Source organism: Manis javanica, chromosome 10 (assembly GCF_040802235.1).
Source record: "Manis javanica isolate MJ-LG chromosome 10, MJ_LKY, whole genome shotgun sequence".
Taxonomy (NCBI): Eukaryota; Metazoa; Chordata; class Mammalia; order Pholidota; family Manidae; genus Manis; species Manis javanica.
Genome location: NC_133165.1, coordinates 16,347,247 through 16,360,175, shown reverse-complemented (window position 1 = coordinate 16,360,175; position 12,929 = coordinate 16,347,247). Strand labels below are relative to the sequence as shown.

The window sequence follows — 12,929 nt, the reverse complement described above, 5'->3', positions numbered from 1 at the left end:
TCATTTGTTAGTGGTACAACTGGCCTAAATCTTGTCTTTTGTTTGTTTTAAATAGTCCTCCAGTGCCTAACACGGAAGAACAGTGAATTGTATAGAAGGGTTAACTAAGAAAAAATTAAATGACAAAGTCTCAGAAATCTGGGAGATGCCTAGACTTCAGTTTTTGAATCCTACTAAATAAGTAATGAGACAGGAGAGCTGGGTACTTGCCCTAGCTTTCTTACAAATCAAACAATTAGGTGTTTGATTTGTAATGATACATTTTACAACATATTGGAGGTCAAGTTATGTCTCACAGAGAGTTTAAGTACATAAAAATAACTTCAAATTCTTGCAAAAGTATCTGAGTCCATTTAAATTTCAATATCATTTCATATTTCAGTTTTTTGTAAAATAAAGAAGGGAAATAGCACAAATTTAACTGAAGTGATATTACTTAAATTAAGCAGGTATATTGATCACATTTAAATTAGTGGAGTTTAATTTTCTACAATGATTATACAAGAGTTAACACTGTAAAGCAATTATTATACGGTATCCATATAAAGCAGGTATTATCCTCATTGTACAGCGAAATCTAAGATTAAATAAACTATATATACAATCACATATATTCTTAAACACTGCAGTCTTAAACACTGTGCATACTGCTCATGTAATTTGCTTATACGATTAGAAATATTTTAATTAGTATGTTAGACAGATTATAATATTCAACAACTGCCTGTTGCTTTCACTTCCAATTTTACCCACCGTATTGTCTCACCAAGGTTAAAGATATGCTGACTCACCTGACCAGCAATGTGAGAACAATAAATAAAAAACTTAGATCCTTAAATGACTAAAATCTAGCCATTTATATTTCTCAAAAACTCTTGTATTATCACCAAAAAATAATTTACGTGTAGGATTAGAAAGCCTCAAGAAAATTAAGGAATCTAAAACATATCACCTGTCAACAAAACTAGTTTTTATCTGTTTAGCAAGATCTTGTTTTTAATAGCAATTATCAGTATGTTCCTTGATGTGTATTTGGTAAATTTTAGCTTCTAATATTTTCTTGAAGGAAATATTTTGCTGAATTAAAAGCAAAATGATTCACAACTGTTGTGTCTACATTTCAAGGCATTCTAGCACTCCAGCTGTGCTTTCAGCGACCACCAAACTGGTACTATTAATGATGACAGTTTTGTCACTGATTAAAAATCTTAATGGAAATGGATGAATTTTCTGATAAATTTATACATTAAATACCAGGTTATACAACTCTAAGATGGCAATACTGGAATTTCATGCCTTTCAGAAGTTTTTGAGTTATTAACTAATAAAGAATATGAAAATAAATCTGTCATTTGCATCAACAAAAATTGGGAATAAGGTAAATTTTTATCAGAGGGGAAATGGATGTATTTAATGCAGCAACAAAGGGATAAGTTATGTACATAAAAGATATAGATAGATATGAACAAATATACAAAAAATAACTTTTGAGTGAAAAGGCAAGTTGTATAACACATCTCGGGCTGTAAAAATAAAACTACAAAGCAATCTTATAATTACTACATATTACCTCTGAATGTATATTTAAGGTAGGAGTATAAAAATGGACTAGAAGATTATGGAAAAAACTCATGACAGTGATTTCTCAAAGGCAAGGAAGGACAGGAAAGTAGCCTAGGGCTCATGGTTAAAGAAGACACCTGTAATATTTTACATTAAGAGAAAAATGTAAAATAAATGTAGCTAAATACCAACAGCTGTTAAGTCTTGGTAACTGGAATATGAATGCTTCTATTATACTTCTCTGGAGCTTAGAAATTCTCGAAACAGCAACACACCACCACAGGAAATTTAGTCTCAACTTTCAAATATCACTGTTTAGGGAGTATTTGGCACACTGTTGGGACTAGCTTCCTGGACTTTTGGGCCTCAGAAAGTAGCAGGAAAATTCTTGAATTGCTGGGAGCACATTTATACCCTAGCTTCACCATCCTAAAAGAGTCTTAGAAGGCTTTTCACCACCTTTAAACCTAAAAATACAGTCCAGCAAAATGCAGAAGTGAGTAAGAGCCTCCAGGTAATTAAGCAATAAATACACAACTATACTTAGGTTTCTAATACTCCCTTGAAAGGTCATTTATTGGTTCGGCAGGTACCCAAACAAGGAGTTCATCAGTCTGAAAGTTTCCAAATAAGACTGGTCTCCTCTTACTTTACATGACATCTGAATTCATTGAAAATATCCCTTTATCGTCAAACCTTACCTGTTTCAGCTTCTGATTCTGAGTCATCTTCCTCATCTTCTTCACTAGAACAGCTAGATTCATCTTTCTTTCCTTCTTCTTCATCATCAACCTTCTCTTGCTCCAGAGATTCAATACGGGATGGATTTTTCTCTGGCTCAATAATCAATGTTTCTTTGCTGTGAAAGGAAAATAGCTTTCAAATAATTATGAACACAAAAAGGTTAAAATACATTAATTCTCCCCAAATCCACAAAATCTAATAATCCTGTCTGTTTCCATGGTGCCAACTCATTCACAACAACAAAACCTACTTTAATATTTTACTTACTTTTTAAAGGTCTTCTGTGACTGATTGTTATCCATATTGGCTGTTGATTCAATCAGTGGAGATTTCTTCTCCCGTTTTTCACTATGAAGCTTTATAAAAGTTACGCAATGAAAAAATACTGTTAATGAGTAAAATACAGAATTTAAAGTAATAACAAAGTAGTTTTCCAAACACTAAATAAAAACTGAACAAAATGAGTAAGATTTAAGTTTTACTTAAAAGAGCTTGGATAAAGAATAAAAAGGACTAGACATTAAAAAGCTCCATGAAGGACTAAGCTGGATTTTTTTTAGATCCCTCTACTTTTTAGTTCAATGAAAAAGTCAAGGTACATTAACCACTTAGCATGTCTGATGATACTAAACTTAAAAATCTGTTTCCTGGTTACATAATTTTGCTTATCTGGAGCCTGCTATTTTAGAAATATAAGACTTTATAATTACGATGTATTACTTCTGAATGTGTATATAAGATAAGAGTATAGAGAACTGGGGATAAACAATATAAAAGGGTAAACGCCACCACTACTCCTTCATTCTCTTTCATTGTCATTTAATTTGATTGCTAGGAATAATTTAAAACTAAAAACTACAAAACAGCACATGGGTACTTTTTTAACTGAAGTTCAAAGCTATTAAGAGAATTCACTAGTATAGACAATTTTTAGACAGTCATTAAACATACCAGATTTTGTTTCTTTTGTAACTCTTCTAAATATCCTAAAATGTCTTCATCTGCTACATCAAAAGCTGTCTGGCCCTAGGTAGGAAACAAGGGGGACAGTGATGGTAAAAAGTCGGTGAATTACAAAATGACTTTGATGATTTTCTATGATTATACAGAAAGAAGATAACATTTTTTATGTTACTTATAAAACATTACATATGACTTGTAGGAGATATATGAGAATTCCATGTGAAAGAGAAGCAGCTGATGCATCTCCACTTAATTTTTTTGGTAACAGCTTTATTGAGATGTATTTTACATACCATACAAATCATCCATTCAAAATGTACAATTCACAAAATGTTTTTAGTGTATTCACAGATTTTTATAACCATTACCACAATCAACTTTAAAACATTTTTACTATCCCAAAAAGAAACAACATATCCATATTTTCCCAATCCCCCCAGCCTGAGGCAACCCTTTATCTGCTTTCTGTTACTATAGATTTGCTTATTCCATACATTTCATGTAAGCAGAATCATACAATGTGTAGTCCTTTGTGACTAGCTTTCACTTTGTATGTTTCAAGGTTCATCCATGTTGTAGCATTTATCACTACTTTATTCGTTTTTATTACTGGACAATAATCCATTGCATGGCACACATTTGCTACGCTGTTCATTAGTTGATGGACATTTGCTTTTCCTTTTTTTAGCTGTATATAATGAATAATAATGCTATGAACATTTGTGTACAGGTTTTTGTGTGGACACCTGTTTTTATTTTCTTGGGTACGTAGCTATAAGTAGAATTACTGGGTTATAGTACTAACTCCATGTACACTGAACCTTTTAGAGGCCTTATTTCTTTTTGATATCTCCATAAAAATTAATTCAATTCTAAGTAGAGTAATAAAATATTTCTAAACTGCTTAAGGTTAAGTCAGTGACAGATATGACACAGTTTCAAAAATTAATCCAGATAAACATCTGTCAGTCTATTTTTATTCATTGTGGAAAAGAAAGTTTCAAAGAGCTGCTGACCAAACACAGTAAGGATTTTCCCCGCTGCCGGCATTAGTCCTTCTAATTACCAATTACTCTACTGCTACAAGTTTCCAAAATGACAAAAATTCATTATTTAGTGTATCTTCTATCTTGTATGTTAGCCAGTGCATGATCTTTTATCATAAAAATTTCAACTTTTTTAAACTAGACAATAAATATATCATTCTGAAAGGAAATTCAAATTTTTTGTAACAGGAGTCCCGTATCCACAGCAAAGTCAAACAGGTAGGTAACAGTGACTTCTAAAATCACACAAATGCTTCCATTTAAAAATAAGCAAACAAAAGTACAACCCTCATTATGAACATCAGCGTGTTAACACGTATTTGGATAGGAGTTCTATTTCTTAATACTATAAAATGAAATATAAGCTACTCAATTGCTATTTTATCCATTGTCTATTTATAAATCAGATATGGTTCAAGCAATATACTTAAGTACATAAAATGCTGCTTTATTAACATAGGGGAATGTATGTATTTAAAATTTACAAGATTCAAAACCATTTTTATGTATCTGCCTTTTGTTAAAATGTCTTCTGTAGAATTTAAGAGACAATCTGTCCTTCCCTACTCAATCTAAGAGGAAAAGTTTTAGCTTAATAAACCCATTTTCCCATTTCAATCTTGAGTATCAAATGTTAAGAAATTTCTAATGAATGAATAAATGGCTCTGAAATAAAATAACTGGTTCAAAATGTGAAGCCACCCTGCACACAACTAATGCATGGGAATACCAATTTTGCTATATCATACTCTTTGTGCTTCTACGTTACATGTGCCATATATGGTTAGCAAACCGTGTTCAAGATCGTGTTATTATGTGGAAAACAACTCACTGGCTTCTTTTAAAGTATTATTTTAAGCATTTATCAATCCTTTTTATGAATTCAATACCATATTTTAGAAAATTTTTTTGAATTGTTTATTAAATTTTAGCAGCAGTTAAATGCAGTAGGTTCTTTTTTTTGCACTTTGTTTTTAAAAAACTTTTAACTTTGAAGTCATTATTGACTCACAGTAATTATAGATTCCCTTTTAAATATAGCTGACCAGAGAGATCTACTGAATTCTTATTTCTTCTTTTGTTATCTGGGCGGACTGTCATTTATCACTCCCCTATTGAATCCCACGCTCGTTAGTTACAGCTTTCTCTTAATACTTATGATGTTGCAATAGTGTCCTTGTACAGAGACTTAGGAGAACTTGTAGTAAGTCTGGTAAATAGTTGCAGTAATGGAGCAAAAGGTATGTGTCTTTGACATTTTGATAGACTGCCTTTCCAGAAGAGCAGGGCCCTTTTCTAGTCAGTGTTATAGTGTCCCTCACCGCACCGTTTCACCAAACATTTGCAGTGGGGTTCTTTTAATAACCAATGAATTTTCCTTTATAAGAATAAGAAACTGGACCACCTTACTAACTTTTCAATTTCTCCCTTGAAAAATGAGTCTACTAAACAGCAGCTGACAGAGAATAAAAACTAGGGTAAAATGCAGGCTATAAACAGAGAAAAGTTTCTAATTTCAAAAAAGCACACTCATCAACTTAACTCAATAACTTAACCATGGTCTTCAAATAACCTACAGGGCAGTTATGAAGCTAACCAACTGTAAAGTTATAAACATTATTTCATTCTTAACTACTATAAGGCTACTATACTTCACTAAAGGGACACTAACACAGTAGCGCATATTAAACAGAGGCACTCAAAGCAACAAGGAAACAACTGAGGAGGGAACAAATCTGAGGTACAAGAAAATAAGAACTCTATCAATCAAGAAAACTATCTTTAAAAAAATTTACTGCTTAAAGAAATCAGTTTACAAGATATCTGTAAATTACCAAAGCCACACTAGAGAAACTGTTTTAAGCCAAGTTTCATAGTCTCTTCATTCTTTCCTCGCTTATGCTAAATAAATTGTTTTTTCAGGTATGGTCTTTCTTCATCTTCACAACTACCGAAGTGAAGTAGTCAGGTGAAGCATTGTTATGAATCCTATTGTAAAGATAAGAAAATCCAGGCTCTGAGTGTAAGGTGTTTGCCCAAGGTCATGAAAGTAATGAAGAGAACATGGAAATAGAACTAGGTCTCCACTGCTCCATTGTCTTTATAGAAAATAAGAATAAGCTCAGAGAGAATCAGGGGAAAAAATCTTTATGCCCATTAATAGCAGAAGCAGTTCTGTTATTCATTTAAATCTTCATAATGACAGCTGTCGAACTAAAAAGTCTACTAATCATTATAACAGTGCATTAAGAGAAAATTCCAACTAGAAACGCACTTTAGTTAGTATTTAAAGGCACTCAGGCACATTATGGAAAAACAATTATTTTAATAAATTAAGGAAGCAAAATAAAAATCTTCATATTTAAATCTGTACTACATGATTTATAATAACAAGTTAAAAAATAGCAAATGCATTTTACAGTCTGCAAATAAAGAAACAAATAAAGGACCAAAATCTGTAGATATTTATTTTTAAAACATTTCCCTCTCATTCACGTAGAATTTTAAGTTTTCTATATGATTCACTGCATTTTCTTTATATTCCCCAAATTATGTTTCATATTAATAATTCATCTAAATGCTGTACTTTTTCTATATCATTTTAAAAAAGAAATTTAGTAAAAATCTTCAATCTGTAAGTACTGAAGGTACCAAATGACAAAATTAATTCATAGAGCAGGCTTATACAATTAAACAAATTTGTTTTGGCTGAACATTAAGTATGACATGTTATTTAAAAATGTAATCACTGAAACAGTAAGATGACCTAACACACAAAATTATAAAACTTATTGAAGTTTTAAAAATTAAAAGTCTTATGAAATTATCTTTCATTACTATAGAATACAGTTCTCAAAAAAAAAGCTTGTATTTCTGGCACAAGGGCCTTGGAAATCTACATACATTATATAATTCCTCATTATTAGAAGATATCTTTAAAATCTTGGTATTTTAAAACAAAATCACATTTTAATAAAAAATTTTAAATTGTATTTTTATAGCTTATGAATCAGTAACTGGAGATCAAAATCAAGAGAAAGTTGCTGAGGAAAATAATTTTACAATTATTATAAAATAATTAATGATCTATTATTAGCAGAAAAAAAGAAGCAATTACTAAGGCTTTAAGAAAATTAACTTCTCTGATCATGTCCCTAAATATGCATAACTCAGATAACTTCACAGGGTTGTTATATAGACAGCATCAAATAATATATATGTGAAAACAGGATGAAAACTATAAAATTCTAAGGAATTAGTGAGGCACAATCCTTTTAAGATCATATAGAGATGCACTGAAATGATGAAATGAGGGGATATTAAAATTTAGGGTCACACAAGGAAATGTTACTATAGTAATACAGAAACAAACATATAAAGCAAAATGATTTTACATTTACAGTGTTCCCCCTATAGCATAATTATGATGAATTATACAGCACAGAAATGAGACAATTATTGAATAGATGTGAGATAAAATAGCTTTTTTTTCATACCTACTATACAACATTGTGTAGGTTTCACTAGCACAACTTTAGTGTTTAAACTAGGAAATTACAGAACCTTTTTGGAGATCTATTTTTCAATTAATAAGCCTCTCTCTCTCTGTCCTTATTAGGAGGCCACTACCACTAAATTAACCAATTATCAGCAGTGCTTATGTTAGTGGATAAGTGGCCTTTAGGTGGCACTACTTGGGAGAGAGAGGAATGCAGACCAGGGATCAGAAGGTAAGAGGTATTCACTATTTCTTCAGAAAAATCCCAACTGCTGTGGGAATTTCGACCCAGAGGGAAGGAAATATGGATTGCCAAGGTAAAACTAGCTGGCCTGTAACTTAAAAATTAAACAGTATCAACATTTTATTTATTTCTCTTTTAGCATTGATTATAAAACAGAAAACTGTTAAAATAAAAAATAGAAAAGCAAATTTTCAAAAGTAATGACTAAAAATTTAGATCGAAGAGTTTTATATTTAAGAGCAAATCTATACATACAGATAGTATTAAAAAACCCTTTTTAAACCTTAATTTCCTGAAGATTTTCACTACTTCCTATGATTTTGCCTGTACATTTCTTACTTAAAACACATTAATAAATACACATATAAAGTACTCTAGAGAGGGCAAACAAATTCAGAGGGCTTTTTTATCTCTTTATGTCGCAACTAGGACATGAATATGCACTACCTCCCTCAATTTCCGATCATTCAACGTGTGGAAAAATCTTGGGTATAGAGAGGGATATCATCACACTTGCTCTTTTCCCTTTGCAAATACCCAATCAGAAAGTGCAGCTACCATAGTAACCAGCACTCGCACCCATATTAATGAACACAATCAAATTAGATGGACCCATGTGATTAAAGATGAGATCATTTTAGGAACCTCTGCTAAGTAATCTACCACACTGACCTATGAAAAGTAATAAATAAGGGACAGTCTAAGAAGTTAAGGGTAGTTAAACTCACTAGAGGACCATGTTTTTTTGGCTCCACTGGAAGAAAGTAGTAGGACTACTGATAACACTGGGAACTGACAGTAGTTCAAAAAGAGCAGAGGAAAAACATGTAATCAAATAAAGAATCTGGTAACCTGAATCTGTTTATAATTCGGCAAAAAAAGTTATATGACATTTTTTCCCTCCTTTTCTTTATATAACTGGGTGATATGTAGCAAATCCTTATCTCACTAAACTGTTTTTCCATCTGCAAAACTAGATTAGATGTTACACCTCAGATGTTAATCTTATTTGGCATAAAATTTTATTATAGCTTTTACTATTCTCACCTACAATAAAACCCCACCATCCATGTCATTTAAAAAACCTTCTCTAAGTAAGCAAGACCATCAGCTAAAGAGGAATAGAAACACACTTCTGTATGTGTTTGCACTCATAGTGATAGAAGAAAACATTCACACAGAAATGCAAATTTTTCTTAAGTTATGAATTCCCAAGAATCTAACATAAACAGAAGTACCCAAATCTACTCTATATGTATGGTAGTGATTACTGAAACAGTAGTACATCTTTCTTTGCAGGACAAGGCCAAAACCACTTCACAGGTAGCTGAAAAAGACTTAAAACAATTAATTAATAATAGAAATCAGTTAACTGAAAACTTTTGTACAGTTGATAAAACTTAATCCAATTATATGTAATTTATATGTTTATAACATTTTTGAGACTAAAACTATATTTCTGAAAGTTAAAATATTTAAAATACATTTAAAGGCCTACCACTTTGTTGACCATCTCCATATCACAAAGATTGTCCACTAAAATTCGACATGCTTCTTCTTTACCCCAGTGAGCTGCAGCATGAAGAGGTGTCCAGCCATCATAATCTTTAATATTAACATCATAGCCTGCCTGTATTAAAAGTCTAAAAAAATTATATAGTCAATTAGATAATCATTAAAATCTAGAAATAAGCAAACATAATCAATAGCTTTATACCATCTGAGTTGACAAAAATTTGCAATATATTTCTTTTCATAGTTCAAATCTCTCCTCCCCTCAATGAATTAACAAGGCCAAAAAGAGTAACTCTCAGAATACACTAGCAAAGAGGATCCTGAGTTCCTACATAATAATTCACTCAGCATTAATTTCCAATGACTACATGGTCTTATGTTTTGGTGTGACACTGATTCTTATTAATATGACTTATAATCGAAATTTTCAAAGGAATGTTTATAATTTTTCAACATGAGATCAAGAACTACTGGGTCAATTTGCATGTTGAACTGTTTTATTGCAGGGAATACCTTAGGTATCCATATGATACATCATCTCAGGCTCAATGTGTTCTGAAAATATACTGGGCTCAAACAAGCTAATTTTTGTACTGTTTCTGCTGCCTTGTAGTTGAGGAAATGGTTTGTGAAGGTTTTCACGAACCTTTATGATTTACCATGGGAAATTTTCATAGGAAAATGACAATCTGACTGTTAGGAACAAAATTAAGCAAGACAAATATTCCAAGGGGTTGAGTCAACTTTTGGGCAGCAGTAGAATTAGGTATTTCAATCATCAACAAAGCTAGAAAGCAGGAATACATTTTAATACAATGCAAAGAGCTGTAGAAATTAATATGCCCTTTTGTATATTGACATCAACCTTTATTTTTGAAATTAAGCTCAAGAGAGCAAAGAATGAGTCTATAAACTGTACACGGCACAGTCCCACACACAGAGGAGAAAACTAAATATAATTCATAAAATCTGGCTAACCTTTACCGTGTTTTCTAAAATGTTGTGCTTGAGAAGGGCTTCTTTTTACCTACAGGAGGTGGTAGTGAGAACTAATACTTAACCCTTCATTTCTTTGTTTCAAGAACTGATCTCCTATTTTCTAACAGTATCTGAAGCAGCTATTTCCAATTCTGGGTCCATACATGACAGAATCATTTGAAGAGCTGGTTAAAAACCAAGACTCCTCAGTTCCATTGGAGTCCTACTGAATTAAGCAGCATATTGGGAAATGGGCACTGTCAATCTATATTTTTAATAAGTCCCCCAAATGGTTTTTATATCACTGCCTGTTACCTGCCTGCAGAACAACATTTAAGAGTGACCAATCTAAAAAACAAGCTAACACGTAAGTCCAGAGACAGGAGTTAAAAAAAATGTGAATTAACACATATATTATCAGAAACTTTATTTATAGAGACACGAACAATACTGGAATGTAAGATAATTAAAACAATCCTCCATTAGAGAACACCAACTATAATGTTAAATATCCCAAGTGACATAAAATTATAAGTACTTGGGAGTCTGTGTGCAGAGGAAAGTCAGAAAGGTAGACAGGTTTCCCCCCCACAGATATATAGCTCTCTGTATATAAGCCAGGTCATAACAAAGATGCTAAAAGAGTAAGGCAATACTTGTAACATTCAAGGAGCTTCTAATGGAGGACAAGTAAAACAATAATCAAACCTCACAGACACATTCCATGGTGGAGATGTAATGAGTACAGAGCTGAAAAGCATCAAAACCAATTGAAAAGGGATGTGTATATTTGGAGGGGAGGGGTGAGAAGATTGCATTTGAAACAGATATATTTTATTTACTTTTCATTTCATATATATTTTTATTTATTTTCATTTAAGAAATATAAACACAGTTTAAAAATAAGAAAGAATAAATGGCTGTACAGTGAAGTCACTTTCTCACTGCTGACCTTTAGCCAACCGGTTTCCCCTCTCCACAGATAATCATACTACAAATTTTGATTGGATCCTTAGAGAGATTTTATGCATATATAAGCAAACAGAGTTAAACAATTTTTTCAAAATAAGCACAAATGGTGTATACCTGTTCTTGGTTTTTGACACTCAATAATACATCCCACTGCTCTTTCCCTACCTACATGCAGTGTTTTAACTGCTACAGAGCATTCAACCATTCTCCTACCCCTATTATAAACAATGCTGCTAGCACACACCTTATTTCCTGTGTGAATGATAATATCTGTAAAAACATTGCTAAAGGCAGAACTGCTAAGCCAAACAATAACTGTTATTTCAACAGAATTTGGTCAATTGTCATTTATGTATGCTTCCACCAGTCAGAGAGTACCTTTTCCCTAACCTTGCCAACAGTGTGCCAGACATTTTGATCTTTGCCAATATGATGGATGAAACACGGTAATACATTGTAGCTTTATCTGCACTTACTTTAAGTAAGACTGAGCAAGTTATTTTCACAGGCCTAAGAGCTTTGAACTAAGTTAAAGGATCAAAAGCAATTTGTCTCCAAGCTGAAGAGATGGTTAACGAAGTTTATCCAGATACAAACAAGAGCAGGCATTAAGACATCATGACAATACTATGAGTAGATATGTACAGCTGGAATAATGTATGCCTGAAGAGCAGTGGTTGCCACGTAGCTTAAAAGAGGAGCCAGTGGCCAGATCATGAGTGGTCTTATCTGTTCTGTGTTTAAAATACAGCTTGATCCCCACTTAGGATCTTAATGAGGGATTTTAAGAGCCTGGATAATCTAATTACAAAGACCACTTGGAAGCAGTCTAGAAATCTATTTTATAGTGCAATCCAGTACTCAAATATATATTCACAGAAGCAAGCTTTAAAAAACAATATTTACCTTTACCATATGCAATACTCTTTGATTTTGTCAATTCTTTTTTTTTTTTAATGCTGTTGGGAACTCACTAAGTTCATTTCATGACCCACTGGTGGGATGCTGTTGGCAACTCACTAAATTCATTTCATGACCCACTGATGGGATCTGCAAGTTTGAAAAGTTTTGGATTAGAGAGAAACAGATGGAGGACAAGGAAACTAATTAAAAGTTAGCTATACTATTCTAGGCTTAAGTTATGAAGTCAGGAAGGACTGAAAAGAGGAAGAAATCTGGGAATAGTTGACCTACTTAAAACTTCACTGTTTTTACTGAGGAGAGGGAATAGGAGAACAGATTGATATTAGAAGCTCAAGTGAAAAAAAGGCAATATAAAGGGTGCAGTAGATTCTGCTGATGGTTAGTCTGATTTCCTTTCACATACATGTAAAAGTTATGCACTCAATTATTTTCTTCATATAGCTGCCAACATCTTTGCACTGTTTGGATTAAGTAAAAAAAA

At 32.4% G+C, this 12,929-nt stretch overlaps 1 protein-coding gene across 7 annotated transcripts in view; it reads right to left on the bottom strand.

Moving 5' to 3' along the window:
* PPP1R12A (protein phosphatase 1 regulatory subunit 12A) overlaps window positions 1-12,929 on the bottom strand; it is a 136,517-nt gene that overhangs the window by 49,856 nt on the left and 73,732 nt on the right. For all 7 annotated transcript variants that reach the window (XM_073214817.1, XM_073214814.1, XM_073214815.1 and 4 more), the window contains exons 5-8: window positions 9,558-9,702; window positions 3,259-3,333; window positions 2,575-2,663; window positions 2,265-2,422 (exon numbers count right to left, since the gene is read on the bottom strand). In XM_073214817.1, the coding sequence (XP_073070918.1) occupies window positions 2,265-2,422; window positions 2,575-2,663; window positions 3,259-3,333; window positions 9,558-9,702 (467 nt within the window). The remainder of the gene's footprint in view (window positions 1-2,264; window positions 2,423-2,574; window positions 2,664-3,258; window positions 3,334-9,557; window positions 9,703-12,929) is intronic.